The sequence below is a fragment of the Tiliqua scincoides genome, chromosome 1 (genome assembly GCF_035046505.1).
Source record: "Tiliqua scincoides isolate rTilSci1 chromosome 1, rTilSci1.hap2, whole genome shotgun sequence".
NCBI classification, from domain to species: domain Eukaryota; kingdom Metazoa; phylum Chordata; class Lepidosauria; order Squamata; family Scincidae; genus Tiliqua; species Tiliqua scincoides.
Genome location: NC_089821.1, coordinates 100557801 through 100577982, shown reverse-complemented (window position 1 = coordinate 100577982; position 20182 = coordinate 100557801). Strand labels below are relative to the sequence as shown.

At 44.0% G+C, this 20182-nt stretch overlaps 1 protein-coding gene across 1 annotated transcript in view; it reads left to right on the top strand.

The window, feature by feature from the left end:
• Positions 1-11352: 11352 nt before the first annotated feature.
• Positions 11353-20182, top strand: part of DPP4 (dipeptidyl peptidase 4) — a 78939-nt gene continuing 70109 nt past the window's right edge. The window contains exons 1-2 of the mRNA XM_066612093.1: positions 11353-11535; positions 13650-13737. Of these exons, the coding sequence (XP_066468190.1) occupies positions 11419-11535; positions 13650-13737 (205 nt within the window). The 5' untranslated portion in view covers positions 11353-11418. The remainder of the gene's footprint in view (positions 11536-13649; positions 13738-20182) is intronic.

Here is a 20182-nt window from a genome sequence, read left to right as displayed (position 1 = left end):
TTGCTGATAAACTTCTAGAGTGGTATCCAGTGCAGTGTGAGAAGCAGTACAGCCAGAGATGGAAATAAGGTCATTTCCCATGAACAGGTAGAAGTGATTCCCTTAAGCACACCAAATTCAGTTAAGCAATTCTTGGGATTATCATAAATCATATTTAGAATATAGGCACTATCCTGCCTCTTTAATTTATATCCAAGTCTTATTTCAGTGGAACTTGAGAATGCTTAGCTATTCTCAAAATCAAGTCCAGGACCTGCTATCCATTACTTGTTCTAAAGGAGTAATACAGCAATCCTGGGGCGAAAAATCTCTCATCAAAAGTGCCTTCAGGATGCAATATCCAAACCATTAAAGGCTGTGGAGGTCAATATTTTGTAACCACTACTGCTTTGCTTAGTAAAATATCTTTGCCTATTGCATCTCATGGTATCTTGTTCATTAACGAAGAATCTGATCTCTCTGCCTGGCAGATTTATATATATGTATTATCCTTCACACCACAGCATTGATTGCACATTTCATTTTGCCCACACACATGTTGGCTGTTATGGCAGACATAATTAAATGGGGCTTGTATTTCGGGTTATTGGGTGTCACTTGAGGGAGTTGAAGTGAGGGATATTGTGTCCTGCATAGCAATGTTTCAGCTCTATGGCTTCCTTGGAGACTTCTGCACTAGCCTTCTGGGAATGTTTGGAAAGTGTCCCACACGCTCCTTCTGGTCAACTGCGAAAGCATGTCTCACAGCTGATTCGCAAACTTCCATATGCATACAATGCTCACTTGCAATTGCCCATCTGCCAATTGACCATCTCTGTTCTACATAATCTAAGGAGGCCTATTCAGTAGGTCTGACGTGAGCAATTCAACCGACATGAATCATCCCCAAGTGTCATCCTACACATTACAGTGTGAAATGTAAAACTGTACAGCTGGTTGTGCTAGATTCTAAAATAAAGATGGGAATTTAAGAAAATCTAATTTAGAAGGCTAAACAATAAAGCAGGGATATACATGGGAAATTTACACATAAATTAAGAATTATGGGCCCAATCCTATCCAATTTTCCAGTGCTGGTGCAGTTGTGCCAGTGGGGTGGGCACTGAATCCTGTGGTGGAGGGGCAGTCATTGGGGCCTTCTCAAGGTATGGGAACATGTGTTCCCTTACTACAAGGCTGCATTGTGGCTACAAAGGAACTCAAAAGTTGGATAGGATTGGGCCCCAAGTCTTGAGCTTTAAAATAAGACATCTAACATTAATAGCAAGTAAAATGTTCAGTGTTCAGCTGCTACTGTCTACACCTTGCAAATACAGTACATTATAGTGATATGAACCCCATATATACTGTGCAGACCCCAAAACCACAAGAATCCACATTATGAGAGAATATATATGGGATTTATATATATATATATATATATATATATATATATATATATATATATATATATATATATATAATCAATCACATTTTTATCCTATAGGAATAGGGTTTAGAGAATATATATGGGATTTATATATATATATATATATATATATATATATATATATATATATATATATATATATATATATATATATATATAATCAATCACATTTTTATCCTATAGGAATAGGGTTTAGAGAGGAAAGTCAGTATATACAGTAACAATTTTTCACAGTAAAATGTGAATGCCTTTCACAGCAAAAATGAATGATTCATTAAAATAAGCCAAAGAAATATTTAAGTCCAGTAGCAATGAAAGAAATATTTCTTAATATTAATATTTAATATTTCTTAAATATTTCTTAATAAGCCAAAGAAATATTTAAGTCCAGTAGCAATGAAAAGAGAGCTCTAGTGCTTTCTTATTACCTCCTAATGTTCATTTCAGTCAAGCAAACCTCAAACAATCTAATAAGTTTGCCAGTAATTGACTACTACAGTGCTTCTTTTATACATCATGAAGGAAAATGTCATGCCAGTGCCAGCTTACTGGGGGCATCTGCCATTCACCCCTTGATGGTGCACTGGACATTGCTGCTGCTGCCACCATCACCACCACCGCCAGCACTGAAAGTTCAGGGTTCAGCCCTATCCAGTGGGACCCTGAAATTAGGACTGCCAATAGCTTGTATAATCAACCGCTGATGTACACAACTCTTGTCTCCAATGCAGCAAAAAGCAGTTTTTTTGGGGGGGGGGGGGGGGAAGATACTTTCAGCTGAAAAACCTCCAGAAAAGAAAAAGCTTAGAAAGATCTGCCCTATGCAGAAAGGTCTTGCCAAGCAAGTTGCAGTCTCCATGACTACTTTTTGTCACATTCCCCACCCTACCATGGTGAGTATTCCCCACCATTCTCATCACAGAGTATAGCTCTTATCTCATTGGCTCAATCTCTAAATAGCAGCTTGTAACATGTTAATGGTTTCCCCTTCCTGTAGGACACATGACTGCCTTCAGAATATGGTCTCACACTTTCCCCTTGAACTCTGTTTGTTCTCCCAAACATTTCCAGTTAGAGAACCAGGCTTTTGCTGCCTTGGCCATGACAAGATGTGCAGCGAAAAAGACCCTTCCAGCAAGGCCCAGGCCACATTCACAACTTCCATGAGGAAACACATCCGTGAGACACAGCTGTGGTTTCCACTCACATGGGAACTGCAGCCACACAGCCACTGCAATCAGAATGTATATTTGTGAAAAGAAACTATTCTAGTCCCTCCTCCAGCACTATCAATCTTCCTTTGGCAGATTTCCTATGCCTGCACGTATCCCTGCAGCACTTGCTAGCTGAAAGTTAACTCCCTGAGGGTTTGCCCTTGGGAAGGCAGCAAACATCTTGGTCTTGTCAATGCCTGCAGGGTCCACGTGCTGCTTGTTTTACGTGCTTTCTTCTGAGTAGGCACTACGAGTAGCCATGCATAGAATTGTATCAGAAAGTCCCTTTTCCTGCCTGAGGAGAAAGCTCACTGCTCTGCTCTGGAAAGCTGAAAGCAAAGTGCATATACATGCATCACATGTGCATGTGCGCATACACATGCTCCCGAGTTCATGGCATGTGAAACAGATCAGGGTGGATCTCTTGGAAAAAGAAACCAAAACAGAAACACCAGGTGAGGGAGCAAAGTGCGCGTATACAAATGCAGGCAGAGAGAGACAGTTAAGAGCAAATGGAGAAAGGGGGAAGGAAAGATGCTGGTAAGGGGGGGGGGTGTAGGATCTTGACCATCTGTGCTATCCCCCACTGTGCTATCTCCAACCTGGCCCACTCCCTGCCCCCAACCACCCATGATCCTTCCCTACCACTGACTTACCAGCAGTGGTGAGGGCAGAGGAGACTCAGAAAGCTGCTTTTACATGTGTGCAGTCTTTGGCCATTTGCCATAGTCACCGTGGTTCAATGAATGGTGAAGCCGTTTTCCCACCATCAGCCCAGATGTATGCTGACGGATTGCGACATCAGTATAAAACCTGATAGAATTGGGCCATTATCTAATTGCAATGGGTTCCCATACAAATGTCATCACTAACTTCAAAACACACACACACACACACCCCACCACCACCACCAACAAACCATACATTAACTGTAGCTGAGAAGAAAGCGGGTAAAGAGCAGCCCCTCCTGAGATTGAAAGAGACAATGTAACTCTCAAAAACAGAGTATAGGTCCAATCTTGTTACACATGGATTTGACTCAACACAAATGCCATTGCAAATGAGAAGTATGCCGATCACTGGAGAAGGGTTAAAACGCATCCCTTTAAAATCACACTTTAAAAAACTGCTTTTTACTGTTGTAGAGAGACATTCATGCAAATGATTACAGGTATAACCTAATTATCCATGGATTTTTCAAGGGGGGAGGGAATCTACAGATTTTTCTATCTCAGTGCTGATAAGAAGTACCCTTTAAATTAAAGGAAAATAGTCATTTAACAGTGCAAGAGAGGGCAGCCAGCTGACAATCCATTAATCATTTTCTCTCTAGGCTTCACTCCTCCCTTCCCCCTGAGCACGTGAAAGAAGGCTAAATGGCAGTGATTATCACCTCCTCTATTCTTTCCCCCTCACTGCAGCTCCTGGTGAAGGGAGGGATTGCTGCTTCCTAGTGAAACCTAAGCACCTGGAGAGAGACGGATTGCTTCTGTGTGCATTACAAAAGGTCAGCAATGCTGTTTTAAAATCACTGGAGCAAAGCGACTTTGTTCTTTAAATTGATTTGCTTTAGTGCAGTGTTTCTCAAACTGTGGGTTGTGAGCTGATTTCAGGTGGGTCCCCATTCATTTCAATATTTTTAATATATTAGACTTGATGCTACTATGGTATGTGACTGCATTTGGAGAAATGTTACAGACCTGTGCTTTTAACAAGCTACTATGTATATTCTTTTACCAATGACAGTCAATGGGACTTACTCCTGGGTAAATGTGGGTAGGATTTCAGCCTAGGATGGTTAAAAATTTTCCTGCTTGATGATGTCACTTCCTGTCATGACATCACTTCCACTGGGTCCTGACAGATTCTCATTCTAAAGAGTGGGTTCCGGTGCTAAAAGTGTGAGAACCACTGCTTTGGTGTGTTTTTTGCCATCCACATGAGTACTGGGAATGGCATTCAGCCTGTACTGCATGTCAGAGAGAACAAGCAAAAAAGACATTAATTTGTTCGTTACCAAAGTTGTGGGCCTTCTGGAAACTAACTGATCTGGATTGAATAACTAGTGGGAAACAAATTTGCTTAGAGCACCAAAAACATGTTTATGGCATCTGCTGTGCTTTCATAGTGAAAGCCACAGTTTACACTGCCTCAACCCAGCCTGCACAGACCACTTAGCTCACACAGGACAAAGACTAGTGTGAGCCAAGTGGTCTTTGCAGGCTGCTGACAGTTATTCCTGGTTGGACTTCTTCTATGTGAGCCAGCCCATTATTTTATTTCTGAAGTTTTTTCGGGGTTCAAGGATATGAGGAGAGCTGGGTGCATGGCCGTGAAGCACATTGGTATGGAGTGAGGTCATGCTACCTAACATGTTCCTCTTGGCTTAGAGGGCCTTAACATATGATGACCTGTGCTTTTTGTTCCTACTATGCTAATTATATTGAAAGAATAATAAAGAACTGAAATTCATTTTGTCCACTTTGTTGTCAAATATGTTTGAACCAAACTGGAAAGGTGAAAAAAAAAAACAACTAATTAACAAAAACACAATTAAACCTTTTTTTTTTTTAAATTCACCAATTTAGGGTGCAATCCTAACCCCTTATGTCAGTGCTTTCCACCACTGACATAAGGGCAATGCAGCTCCAAGTTAAGGGAACAAACATTCCCTTACTTTGAGGAGGCCTCTGTGAGTGACACCCAACTGCAGGATGCAGCACATGTCCCATTGGCACCACTATGCCAGTGCTGGAAAGCACTGGCATAAGGGGTTAGGATTGCGCCCTTAGAGTTGGTAATGACATATAATATGGTAATCAATCATTTTTAATGAAAATAATTGTTCCTAGAAAAGGTAGTAAATTCAAAATGGACTAGTAATTAAAATCCAGCTTGCACATTTTCTTGATTCTGTGAACAGAATCAGCCTTAAAGATGTGTACCAGTCATGACCAACAGCTACATTTTTCACAGAGCAACAACACGACCAGCACTTTCATGATATGAAATGTAAACATGATATGGCTAAAGAGTGGGCAATGTGAGTAGTTACTAATTTAAAGCATGCAAACATCCGAGTCGCGTTCAGAATAATGCTTCTATGAATGGAGGTGCACTCCATGAACATAAGCTCCTTCCAAGAATGGAAGAAGCATTACTATTGCACAAAGGCTTTCTTTCACTTGCGCCAGAGCCCTTTGTGTAAGCAAAACGCTTCTTTCTTTCTCAGAGGGAGCTTCTGTTCACAGAGTGTGCTTCTGTTCATGGAAGCGTTACACTGAATGTGACCCAATAATATCCACACTTGCAAAATGAATCTTAGTGTGATGTAATCTAGGGAGACACAGAAAATGTGTAAAATGTCTAGTGAATGTGCCTTTGCCAACTATTGTCATACTAAAGTAAACAAATAGTCTTGGCACTTCGTAAAGAAAGTTAACAGCTGAGTTTTAAAATTTTACTAGGTAGAAATTAACAGTAATGTTGACATTTTAAGGCAATTTTTCCTACCCCATCAATAGTAGTTAAATTTTCATATATCAAAACAATATTTTCACTGTGAACCAGCATCACCCACTTTATGGCTTTCAGTTCCTATTTTTCATATCATACCCTAACCCTGTGACATTACAAGGTTAATAAAATGTACTATCTATAGGAGGATTTTATTACCAGCAATTATTGCTGTTGTCACATGACACCATGCTTATCTTATATACATTTAACTTTTACATAGAACTGCCATCATGACATACAAGACTTATCTCTTTTGATCTACATCTGTGAGAATGAGTGAGTGATACAAACTGAATAAAAAGATCCCTCATCCAGTGAATGCTAGGTAACAGACTCTCTAAAAGCACAAACAAAAAATTTACAGCCCAGTCCTAACCAGTATACTGGCACAGCAGGGCCACACAGTCCATGCTGTATCCAGTGCTGGCAAGGAGCAGGCTGGAGGTCTCAATACAGGTGTGCCCCCATCAGTGGGGAACCCCCACAGTTAAGTGAAACCACGGATACAAGGGGACGCCCCACCCTCCAGAAGCAAGGGTTTTCTGAGGCCCGCAGAAGTCACACAAGACCATCTGTAGCCGCTGAGGACCTCAGAATGGCCAAAAAGGCAAAAAAAAAAAAAGCTACCTGGTTTTCAATCAAAAACTGGAACTGACATTTTTAATGCCTTATAAAGCATTGGAAGGTTTGGTGAAAACCTGGAAGTCGCTTTTTTTTTTTTTTTTTTTTTTGCCTTTTTGGCCATTCTGCGACCCTTCAGAAATGAGGGTAGACCAGATACCTTGCCTCCAGAGGGGACACAGGGAGTGTGTGTAGGGGCCCCCCACAGATCCAATCCACGTATACCTGAAACCACAGATATGGGATCTGTGAATATGCCCCCCCCCAAATCTTACTCACTGAAAACAAACACCTCTAGATATAAATGTTTATATAAATCAATCCTGCTCCATCTTTTTCCTTCCAAATCAAAAAGTCCCTGATCACTTTGGGAGTACACCAAGTGGGTTAGGATTGTGCCCTTTATCAATGATCTCAGGTCTGGCTGTTCCAAGCATTCTTTCAGAAATCAGCACACAATGCCTGGTTCTCTTTCAGCAGGCCCACAGGGAGAAATCGATAATAGAACAAAGAGAAGAGATAGAAGCCAGAGAGAGGGAAAGGAGATAAGAGAACTCAGGAAAGTCATAAGTTCGCTGCAACTTCTTCAGATCAACTGCACAGGTTTCTATTGTGCACCCTCATAGCTTATAGAGCATAATGGGATAAGGCGGTCACCCTAGGACTGGTAGTCTTCCTTAAGGTTATTCCAGTGCTCTGCAGTGTGCAAGGATGACAGATCGTGTGACAATCCCACACACCATGCTGCTTCTACTAGAACAGCATTTGTCAACTGATAATAAATACTTCTATTACCAGTGATACATGAGGTGGTTTCCAGCGGTTTGCTTGGCATCCCTGGACTCCCACTGCCCAGCAGCAAGACCAGGATATGATGCAGCAAAAATAATGGTAGGAGGCCAGGTGGGCAGAACTCCAGCGTGTGGTTTTCGCACACATGAAAAAGCCGTCTCTGCGAGTTTGAAAACCGCAGATATATAGGATGGCAATTTCATTCAAAAGTCTAACTCAGTTTTTTTCTCAATCTAGTCTCCCTTTGAAGTATGTTTGATGGAGGATTATTACTTTAAGATCTGCAGGAGAAAGGCCTGGGAAATTGGGAAATTGGCCTGAGGATTCTGGAAATGCAATTCTCCACATTAAATGAAATGAAGCATACTCTTTACAGCCTCTCCATAAATCTGTGATAGATATTAGCCTCCATCATCACAGTCTGCTGTGATTCTTTATCTTTTCATCATTAGATACTGATTTTGCAAAGATCTTTGGAGCATGCATACTTATTAGCAGAGAAATTAATTAACATTTGTGCCCACACCTCTGAAAGTTTGGGTCCTTGACTTGGTAAGTTTTAAATGTGCATTAAATCATGTTTGTTCACTTTTTTTTTTACTCTTAGGAGAGCTTCAGGCAGCCCAATCCTAAACTGCCCTGGAGTAGGCAGGCTGCAGGCCTGCCCTGCATCCAGAGCAGGTTTGGGGCCAAAAGTGGTTCAGCCTGGGGCAAGGGGAATAGCTTCCCCTTACTCTGAATAAAGCCTCAGCAGCCCCAATGGGGCTACTTGGATCTGCGCCACCTCAAGAGGTGGCGCAGATCCAAGCAGCCCAGAGCTCCTCTGGGTTGCCCAGGACTGAGTATAGGATCCAGCATAAGATCCTGGCTCTGCCCCCACTCATCTGCCACCTGCCCATGAGCCCGCCCTCCACCCACTCCCCCAGATCCCTACGCTTGCCTGACTTGGCCAGCATGGGCTTACCATTTCCACTGGCCCAACAGAGCTTGGGTTGGCCTCCCTCCTCCAAGGGTGGCATGAAAGTGCTTTACAGAGACTTGCGCTGGCCGAGGGTGCTTTCTGGATTGCACCCTCAAAGGGTTTGCACATGCCTTTTCTTCTAATGGGCACATACCGGTAATCTTGGGGCACAGGAGAAATACTCAGCTCTGCATCAGACTTGAATTTGAAAACAGCTTGGAGTTAAAAGAAGACATCCTGAACTTGCTGAAATACTTCCTGTGGCTGAAGCAGTCAACTAAGGTTCCTATTGGTGTTTATAATTACATAAGATGGATATACAGCACTGAACCAAAAAGTAGCTCCAACACTTTGCAGTTGGTTGCAGTGGGTGACTGTCAAACAGGTAAGAGTTACCTGAGAGTTAACCATCAAACAGGTTACTGTCAAACAGGAGTAAGAAAAAAGGTGTCACCTCAGACTATTCATCTATCATCTCTGCATGATGTGTTGCCCAAGAATCTCATAAAGTGTGCAAAACAATGATGTATAATAGTGAGCAGTCTCTCACTATTGGGCATTTGTTTACAGTCCTTGCAACATCATAAAAAAATGCAGAACATCAGAAAACAGCCACTAGAAAAAGACACTGTGCTAGGGTTTATCTAGTCAAGGATTCAAATGCCAGCAGTGATCAGCTGCTGGAAATCTGTCAAGCAAAAAGCATGAAGGCAATATATTTTTCCCCACTGTCTGAACTCATCATCCAATATTCAGACATAAGTTGCCTGTGAACCATGGACTAATATTCTGGTTTACAGGGAGCACTTAATTTCTCAGTCTGAAAACTGTGGTAGAACAAAACCAGGAAGTTTCCGTTTGGTAAGGCAATAAGGAGAGGGGAAAAAAGGGGTGAAGGATTGGTTGGGCACAATGTTCCTTCCTTATATAGTACATTCATGGTCCAATCCATCATGGTCTGTGGATTATCTGAACCTGGCTACTATTATTGTGAATTGAACTTCACTTAGGATTTATTTATATAATGGCATTATGATCCCTGTTGTTTTATTTTCTCTCCTTGGGCTACTTTCTCTTAACATATAATTACCAAGGTAAAAACAGAGCCAGTGCTTTCACTTCAGTGAGATTAACATTCCCATCCACTTAAAATCACCTTCCTGGTGAGTCATAATGGCATTGTCTCCTGTTCTCAGAAAACAAACCACATTCTTCTACAAACCTTCTACATGCATATTTAGACCCAATGTCTAGGTCCTTGATGGGGCAGTGCTAAAAAGTAGAGAAATTAAGAGTGGTGAGTCCTTCTTGTGCCTGTTGGAATGGCTGAATCATGCAAAGAAATATTAAAGAAAAGGGGTTAGAGTACGTGCAGAGTGTGTTGAGTTTACCACTAAACCACACCTATCCCTATATCTAAACTGGGGTGGGCAGATATTGGAACTGATCCCTGAGTGATTTGCAGTATATTGGCAAGTGTTTCTGATCCCCACTTGTTTGACAACAACAAAAAGGTGTGCAGATCCACTGACAAGACAGGAGAGTTGCTCAGTTGTAAACAGAACTTCATGATTAAGAGTGGTGGGTTAGACTAACTCAGAAGTAGACTTGAACTTATATGCACAGATGTCCCAAGGGGGTGCGTGGAATACAGTACTATGACCACTGACCTGTACTTGGCTCTACCTCCTGATTCTCCCCTTTCCATCTGGCTCTGCTTCTGACCACTATTTTGCTCTTGGCTCCAACAACTGAACCTTGGGACTCTAGCCACAACTAAAAATGTAGATCTTGTGAAGCTTGAAATTTACCCCCATGTTCTGAGCACAGTTTTCAGAGCTGTTGTATTCATTTGAAACACAATCCTGGGCAAGTCTGCTCAGAAGTAAATTCCAATTGGGCTAACTCTGAGAAAAGTGTGCACAGTATAGGATTGCAGCCTTCAACTTCTAGCTGTCCAGCTGTTCCAGCTAGACAGCTGTGTAGCTGTTCCAAATGTTCAGATCAGGGTAGGGTAAAAGGGGGGGGGACTAAAACAAAAATAATCCAAACAGCATTGGTGACTCTATTTTATATGTTTTTATTTTTCACATTTTTATCCCACCTCTAAAGAAGCTCAGGGTGGTGTACAAGATCAGGGTGGTGTACATTGGTGTTCCTTCCCTCCTTTTGTCCTCACAACAACCCTAAGAGGTAGGTAAGGCTGATATGGACTGGCCCAAGGTCACCTAGAAGTACCAGGGCTGAGTGGGGATTTGAACCTGGATCTTCCAGCTCCAAGACCAACTCCCAAACCACCTCACCTTCATGATATGGGAGTAAGGCTACAATCCTATCCATGCTTTCCTGGGAGTCAGCCCCATTGACTATAGCGGGACTGACTTCTGAGTAGACATGCCTAGGATTGGGCCCTAAGGCTGCGATCCTAGACACACTTTCCTGGGAGTCAGCCCCATTGACTATAGCGGGACTGACTTCTGAGTAGACATGCCTAGGATTGTGCCCTAAGGCTGCGATCCTAGACACACTTTCCTGGGAGTCAGCCCCACTGACTACAGTGGGACTTACTTCTGAGTAGGCTTGGCTCTGCACTGGGTCCAGCAGCGCCTGCCCGCGCTCTTGGAAGGACTTGAGGGTGCTGCGGGCGCCCTTTGCTGGAGGGACAGTGGCGCGAACTGCCCCTCGACCGCCTATCGGAGAGACGCGGCTGTGCCCCGGTCCCGGACTCCTCCTGCTGCTTCCCGGCGCCCTCGCCCAGCCTGACTCCTCCCCCCTCCCGCGAGCCAGTGGCGCGTCACTCCGTGGTTCCCCGAGTGCAAGAGGGGGGCCAGGCCAGGCCAGCCCCGCGGAGTTTGCCCCGCTCCTGCCTCCCAGCGTCGCTAATGTTTAACTGGGAGCAGGCGACGGAGAACTTCGGAGCGCCTCGTTCCCCAGCGCGCCTGCCGCTCCTCTCCCGCTCTCTGGAAGCCACCGGCCGCCTGGAGCTCCCCGCGATGAGGGTGAGTACTTGCAGTCAGTGCCTGCGGGAGGGCTGCGGGGAAGGGCATCCCCGGGGCGGCTGCTGCTGCTGCGAGGGCTTTCCCGCTCACCTGCAAGGCAGAGAGCCCGCTCCTACTCAGAAGTCAGTCCCATAATAGCCAGTGGGACTGACTCCCAGGACAGTGAGGCTAGGCTTGCACGCCACATTCCTTGCACACCATTCTCAGGGTGGCTTGCAAACCCTGTACTAGTCTGGTCACTTTCACAGGGTTGGAGGCTGCCTCTCTTCCATGCACCTCCTACCTGTTTCCTGGCATGCTGACAGAGGCACCGTCACCTTACTTGGTGCCAGTGAAATCCTGCATCTTGCACGACAGGCGTCAGTCCTGCCCCATGCACCAGAATAATGAGCATGTGCTTCTGGGCATGTCCAACGCTTCTGAGCATGCGCAGTCTCTGAGCTTTGAGTGGCTACATCTGTGCAGCTTGAGCCCCAGTTCATTCCTTAACAATCAGCCAGGCATTGCAAAGATCAACTCCCTTATGTGTTGTTTTTTCTTCATAAAAATTGGTTACCTTGCGCACTCAGATCATTTTCAGGCAAGCCACTGCAAATGTCTTTAGAGTCTTTCTTGTGCAGTTTGTGCCATATGTGAAGGTGCAATGGGACTACTCAGATCTGCACCTGCCAAATGGCCGGAGCAAGTCCAAGTGGCCCGTATCCAGATTTCAGGCCCGGAAAAGGGGATAGGATTTGATATGTAGCAGTGCCACCAATGCTGCCCACTCCTGGGCCCAAACTCCCCTTCTCTGCTCTCCCCTGCCCTTTTACACCCCTCCTCACCCTCACCCTGCCCCTGTGCTGCCTGGTGGGAACTTACCTGCTCCAACACCAGCTAGACCGCACAGGTCTTCCTGTCTACGCTGTTCATTTGCTAGGTGTTGCAGTCACTGTGCCACCATTAGGCTACAATAGGATTATGCCATTAGTACAAAAAAGGGCTGCACATTCTTCAATTGTGGGGCAAGACTGGCTTCCCCAACCATTGCAATTTGAAAGACAGATGTATGTATGGTTAGTCTCTCTCCCCGTCTCTCTTCTTTTGTCTGAAGAGAAAAACGATATGCTTCTTTTAAGCATGATATACTTGCTGTCTGACGTTTTTATAAGTACTTATATTAAAATAATAAATTGAGGCTGCAATCCTAACCACACTTTCCTGAGAGTAAACCCGATGTAACAAATTAGGATTTACTTCCTCTTCAAAAGACAGTCCAATTTTTATTTTCTTTATGTATTGAGCTGTTCATTTATCATCTTGTTAATTAAAAACAGGAAACATTTGTTTAAAAGTGAAAATTTGATCTGGAGACTGGGTGGGAATGCTTTTCTGGCTGCCTCACAGGCTGCACACAGCCCGCTACTGCAGTACTAGAAGAAAAGAGAAAGGAAAAGTAGGTTTGGATTTAATGCAATGAGGGTGTCTCCAGTGCAGCCACACTGAGAATATTACATCATCATCTTGAGACTTGCAGCAGGCTGAAAGTTGTTCTGTCTCAGATTGGTTCATTGCCTATCCTGCATGAACAGCCTAGAAGATTGACTAAGGACGCAAGCCTAACCCACTTTTCAGCACCAACATAAGGGCAATGCATCTCCGAGATAAGGGAACAAATATTCCCTTGCCTTGAGGAGGCCTCCGTGAGTGCCACCCAACTGCCCATTGGCATAGCTATGCCAGTGCTGGAAAGTGGGTTAGGATTTGGGCCTAAGATTTTTAGAAATGCTCCACAAGAGTGGCAGGAATGCTCACTGTGGGCAGGATTTAACCCATAGGCTACCACTTATGACAAGTCATGTGAAGTCATATACGTATCAGTGTTGTATGCCTATGGCAGTGGTTCCCAAACTTTTTCAGCTGGTGGCTCCCTTGACCTATTGAGTCATTGGCTGTGGCTCTCCATTAGGGCTACAATCCTATACATTGTATAGGGTGGTGGGTTTTTCACTGATAATTCTGTAGCTCCCTGGGCAGCCATGGTCCACAGTTTGGGAGAACCACTGACATATGGAAATAGGTGGGATGTGTAGGCAGTCCACATGCTTTTAACTTGTTCCTTTGTTTCTTTCCAGACTGTAGTGAAATGGCTTTTGGGGCTTCTTGGAGTTGCAGTTCTTATCACAGTTATAGCTGTTCCTGTAGCTTTATTGACAAATCAAAGTAAGTTGATTGTATTAATGTTAATAAATTGGCTTCCCAGGCAGTAGTATGAAAAACTATGGCTCCCCCAATGCCCACCCCAAGTTGTGTAAAATCCTTAGTGTTAGCTAAGAGATAACTAGACCGGGGTGTGAAACGTGTTCCATATATAGGGCTGGATAGCATTCATAGCACCTGCTGGGGGTCTGAAGTGACATCATTCAGCAAAAAGGAATGTCATTAAGCAGATGATGATCAGAAATAAGCACTTTTTCGCTTAGAAACTTACTGACTGCAAATAACATCAAAGAAAGTGTGCAAATTTTCAAGATATGGGAGAGCCTAATTATCACATGAGTTGCTCTTTCAGCAGTGCTGCTTCTGCTGAGGTATCACTTGTAGCTCATGTGCTCTACAAAGTTACACCTTTGCAGAAGTGGCCCAGCTGAAAGGGCCATCTGTGTGATAACTGGACTCTCCGTGCACCTCGTCAGCTTACCCCTCTTGGTCAGCCCCTTCACCCAGGGGCTTCAGAGGTCTCTCCTACCTAGAGCTTCAGCAGAAGGAGCACTGCTGAAAGTGCAGCACTGACAGAGTCCAGTTATCACATGGGTTGTTTAAATAGCTTCTGTGGACCATAACTAGCCTGTGGGTGCTTGAGATACCTGGAATAGACTGTATTTATTATGGTGCAATATTAATGTAGAGCTAGAAAGTTAATAGTACCATTAATTCAGAAAAAAACATTCTTTATTATTATCAAACTAGACATGATAGTGGCACTTCTTTTGCATATATGCAAATCTACCTCAGTCACAGACAAAAGGTGTGAGATCCATTTTTGATTGCAAACAGGGTTGCAAAAGAAGCATGCATAAACTTTCCAGCAATCTATTGCTCCAGGTACTTTTCTCTTCAGCTGAGCTACTGCCTTGCTCAGTTGGAAGGAAAGCTTACAGAGGGACCAAAGGGATGAAAGCAGTGAGTGGAGAAGGGTTGTGCACTACGCATTTGTATGCTAGAATAGAATCAACCATTCCTGTCTTTCTGTGCGATTGGGGCAGATCCATGTTTAAACACACACAGATATCCATCACATCTAGTTTGGCCCTAAAGTACGTACTCAATGTGTTCTTAAACTTTAGAGGAACAATTTAGGTAAGCTCTGTTATTCAGAGACTGAAGCTCATATTATGGATGACAGTATGCAGAGATAACAAAGAAGCCTGTTGCATCCTAAGGATCAACTCATTTCTAGTAGCAAGACCTTTCATAGGCAGCAGTCTACATCAGATGCAAGGAGGCTCTTACCTAAGAAAGCTGATGCTGCAGTAAAATAAAAAACAGTACAGGTTGAGCCTACTTATCCATGGATTTTCCATCCATGAATCTGGCTCAACACAGGTCTCCTGGACCTGTGTTGACCCAGACTTGGCCTAATCTGAACCCTCTGAAGGCAACTAGAGCTGTGCTCTGGTTGTCTCTGGAAGGTTTTCTGAAGCCCGCAGAGGTCGTGCACATCTGCTGAAGACTTCAGAATGGCCACAGAGCACAAAAAATCTCCAATGCCGTTCTGAAGCCTGCAGAGGCTGTGGGCGGATGTGTGCGGCCTCCGAGAGCTGCAGTTCTGGTTACCTTCAGAAAATGGTGCTGAAACCTTGGATTTCATTATCTCAATTTTCAGTATCTGTGGGGGTCCAGGAATGGATCCCTTGCGTATACTAAGGCACCACCTGTACTTTGCCTTTTTTTTTCTTGCAGTAGGCTGAGTAGGTTTCTCTGGAAGCTGCACAAAAGATTACATATGCAGTAGTACAAAGTAAAATTTATTGTACACAAATTACACTCTTATCTAATTGCATTATTTTACTTGTGGTTCCTTGAGCATGTCGTTGTGCTGTGGAAATACAATGCAGACTTATTTATAGATTTCTATTTCCCTTTTCAATCTTGGTCCTCAAATAAACTCATAAAGTTGAGGGGGAAAAATACAGTAAAAATGTTAAATTATTCAGTTAGATTAAAACAAATCCAGACTACATCAAATGTGGCCCTATTTGATGGGTGGGAAAGGGTGAAACACAGCAGGCCTCTAATACTGTTCATGCAACTGCTAATCTATTTCTAATTCCCTTTTTTGTGGAGTATGAAATAACTGCTGAACTTGAGCATAGGCTGCATTTGGTCTGCCAGAGTTTTTCTTTAAAGGATTACCTGGCCTTATCTCATCCCCATTCCTCAACTGATAAAAGTTGAGCAGCTATGAAGTTTCAAAGTAGAACTGCATAGACTTAAGCCACCTTGGGCATTTGCTTGGGAAAGGTGGGATATACATTTTTCAGATAAATAAATAACCTAGATAGGCTGGTGTGCCCACAGGTCTTTTGTTGCTTTCCCTGGTCTAGTATGTTTGGAAAAGAAAAACTTGTTTCTTCCCATTCAGTAGCATAGCTAGAGAGGAGCAAAATGGTAAGTACTGCAGACACCACAACACACTGTGTAAATAGTAGTGTTATAGTAGAAGATGTATCTTTGAAAAAGCATTCCCTTCTGTCTGAAGATGAAAACGATATGCTTCTTTTAAGCAGGATATGCTTGCTGTCTGAAGTTTTTATAAGTACAGTACTTATATTAAAATAATACATTGAGGCTGCAATCCTAACCACACTTTCCTGAGAGTAAACCCAATTTAACAAATTAGGATTTACTTCTGAGTAGACCTGGTTAGGATTGTGCCCTGAGCTAATCAGGGCCTCTTTTTAGTTGATCAAAGGTGTTTAAAATTAATCAATTCATCAGTCCATCAATTCAGCATTGCCGCCTTAGAATACAGCACTTACGTTGACCTTATCAGTATTAAAAGCAAAGTGAAAAGAGATGATTGGGCACAAGACATAGGAGGCACCATGTGGAATACTTAGAATAGTGCTAGTAAGTTCTTAATAGTATTTATGTGGTAAAGAATGAAGGAAGCGATAAATATATCAAAACACATGGAGCTTAAGCAGCAGAAGAGGTGTTTGCTGCAGATTAATTTTTGTATTTTCTGTTTTTATGCTTTTAAAGAGTTTCTTTGCTTTTGTGCTGATCACAGTAAATATCTTTCAACAAAGATTTCAGAGCAGAATACAGAATGAACTTGAGGCAGATTCAGTCTGAGGGAGTTTTCACTGAGTAGAGAGAGTTATATACATACATAGTTTTTACAGACAACAGCTGAACCATGTTTTTAGGAGCAATTACTTGAGTCAGCTTTTCGATGAAGTGGGACAAATACTTTCCATATACAAGCATAAACTTGAGCAAGCCTTGAAATTATTATAAAGTGTACACAGGAATCTGTGTCTTCATGTATAACTTGTACTTGTGTTATATGAATGGGTATCTTTTGGCATGCAGCCAGAAAATATAATGCTTGTCCACACTCTGTGTTTGAAGGGGGTCTTTGTGTGCAGTATTAAACAGTACCCTGTGTCCTACCATAAGAACATTAAGAGCACAATCCTATACACCAAGGCTTCCCAAACTGGGGCTTTGCAACACTGCAGCTAGGGAAGCCCTGACTCTTCCCCCCTTAAGGGGTGGGATGATGGCAAAGTCAACACTGTTTGCTGATGGGGAGAAAAGGGCTTTTTAAAAGTTATCCCTGGCAGCGCCAGCTGTCCGGTAGGTGTGGGGAGCCTGCAGACCTCTCTGCAGGGTTCCCCAAGTCTTAGAACAGCTTCTAAAAAACAATCGTGACCCACTTCCAGTTTGCAATCATGCAACTGGGTTGCGATTGCTTTTTTTAAATGCTGTTCTGAGGCTTGGGGAACTCTTCAGAGAGGTCTGCAGCTCCCCACACCCCCCAGAGGGCTGGCTGGCACAGACATGAGGCCTTTAGGTGCAGGCCCCCGATGGTACTTCTCATGTCTGTGCCAGCCACTTATGACACTTTCTACCAGTGCTGGAGCTCAGTGCTGATGCTAATGGCCCATAGGATTGGGCCCTCAGTCCCTTGTGTTCAGTGGGATTTACTTCCAGGAAAGAGTGCACAGGATTGTAGCCTAAAGCTGTTCTGTGAGGAATTTTATCTATTGAGCACTGCTGCAAAGAAAAATGCAGGATACTTCTTATCAACACATGTAGAAGAGGAAGTGCAAGACTCTTAGAGTCAAACAGATCACACAGGTGTGTAATGGGCTCTTGAAAGGCCTTGGAAATGGGCTCATATGCTGTACTCTCCTTTTCAATATTTACACTCAGTATTTTAATTTCTGACTGACATGAGTAAAATCTTTGGGCACTATGGTAAATAAAGGCTGAAATGCTGTAGCAAACACATGACTAAGTAGGATCAAAGTCCTCTTTGATAACACGCACATTTGAGATTATGACTACATTCTTTAACCTTTCCTTGTTCAGGAATATTGGATCAATGTTCAGGAAGTGGGAAAAATGTTTACTCTGATCACCTTAAGGCAGTGGTATTCAAATTGGGGCGTTGTGATGCCCCAGCCTGTGGGTCCAGGCCTCTGCCCCCTTAAGGGGTGGGGGCAGTCAGGAGATAGGAGGAAGGCAGCACTCAGGGGGGCTGCAGGGGCTTGGGTGCACTTGCCTCCTGCAACCTCCCGGGGGTGTGGGGAGCCCTGTGCAACCTTCGGCAGGGCTCCCCAGGTCAGGAAAAGTGAAAGCAGAGCGATCGCTCCCTACTCCGCAAAACCGGAAGCGGAGCACAATCGCTCTGCTTTCCCTTCTGACGGGGCTGCAGGGACTGGGGTGCACCCTCCAGTCCCTGCAGCAGCCATTCCTATGTGCGGGGAGCCCTGCGCGAGCACCTGCAGGGCTCCCCAGTCAGGGAAAGGGAGAGTAGGGCAATCGCACTCCGCTTCCGCAAAGGCAGAGCAGATCACTCCACTCTCCCTTTCCTGACCTGGGGCGCCCTGCAGGCGCTTGCGCAGGGCTCCCCGCACACAGGGATGGCTGCTACAGGGACTGGTGAGTACATCCCAGTCCCTGCAGCCCTCTGAGCTATGCAACCCTGGGGATCGTGCTGCTGCCTCCCCCCCACCCCCACAAAGACTTACTGTGGGTTTCAAACTCCCGGAGAGTTTGAAAACCACAGCCTTAAGGCAAAAATTGTTCAGAATAATCTGGGCAACAAAATTTCTGGATTGCTCTTACAGTGCAGTCCACTTAGAAGTAAATCACACTTTTCAGTGGGACTTACTCCCAGGTAAGTGTGAATAGGCTTGCAGCCCTAGTTGCCTATGTTATCTCTAACAATTTTTTCCCCCCAAGGGATTATTTTTTCCTTTAAATTGCCTTCTTGCTCCTTACGGTTTTTTTAATGGTGCTTAACAACCCTACTGTTTTGCCAAATTCTCATTTCAAGCTTTACCTAGAGAACTTATGCCCACTTTAAGCTAATTAGTTCTCTTGGCTCAAACCCAGCTTACGCTCACAGTGTACAAAACTACTACTGATCCCCAGCATGAAGGTAACAAGTAGGTAGCTTGCCTCTGGGGCTGCACAGGTCCTTCTTCCTCCCTGCTCCAGTCAGCAGCCTCTCCCACCACAGCAGCACCTTAGCTTTGAGCAGCCATATCTCAGGTTCCATTCAATTGGTTCTCAGCCATCCTCCAACCTTTCCCTCTGCTGTCCACAAACTTACCCTCCTCCAGGAGCTTCTTTTATCCCTGAAGGCCTTATTGCCTCTAAGTGGCTGCAGCTGCTTCCTAGACCTGTCAGAGCAAGGGGCCACTGCTGATACCACACCCTATCTTCTTGAGGGATCATGCGTGTTTCCACTATACCCACATGTTATGAAGAACCTTAGTATACTGCAGAAGCAGCATAAAGCGCATTATGCCTTGCTTAGAGTTAAGCAGGTAGCTCAGTAAACAAGTGGAGCAGCTTCTCTGTAACCAGTCCTACTTGTTCACATCAGTGAAGGGATGCCATTTCATGTGTGTACCAGGAATGGTAAGAATGAAGAATGATAAGAATGAAGTCCTGTTTTTTGCCTCTAAAATGCTTACAGTTTAAAATGCTGTGCTACAGACTTACAACTGATGTGCGCTAATTTTTAAAAATGAACACCGAGGACATACTTCTACAGTTTAAAAGGCTTACCTTTAAGGGCTAAATTAGACATTACAGAATGCTTGCTTTTTGTTCAGTAAACAAACTTTTGTTCAGTAAGCCAACTTAGAGCCCGATCCTGTGCATGTCTACTTAGAAGTAAGTCCCATTAGAGTCAATGGGGCTTACTCCCAGGAAAGTGTGGATAGGATTGGGCTGTTGGAGCCGAATCCTGGGCTCAACATACTGGCTTACCATTGGCATGCACTGTCACAAACGTGCTGTAAGGCACGTTTGTGAGGCTTACCACCAGGCAAGCACCCATGCTAGCCCAGCACTGGCCAGTGCTGGGCTAGCGCCAGGCAGGCACCCGGCCTTTGCTGCTCGGTGGTGGCATGAACCG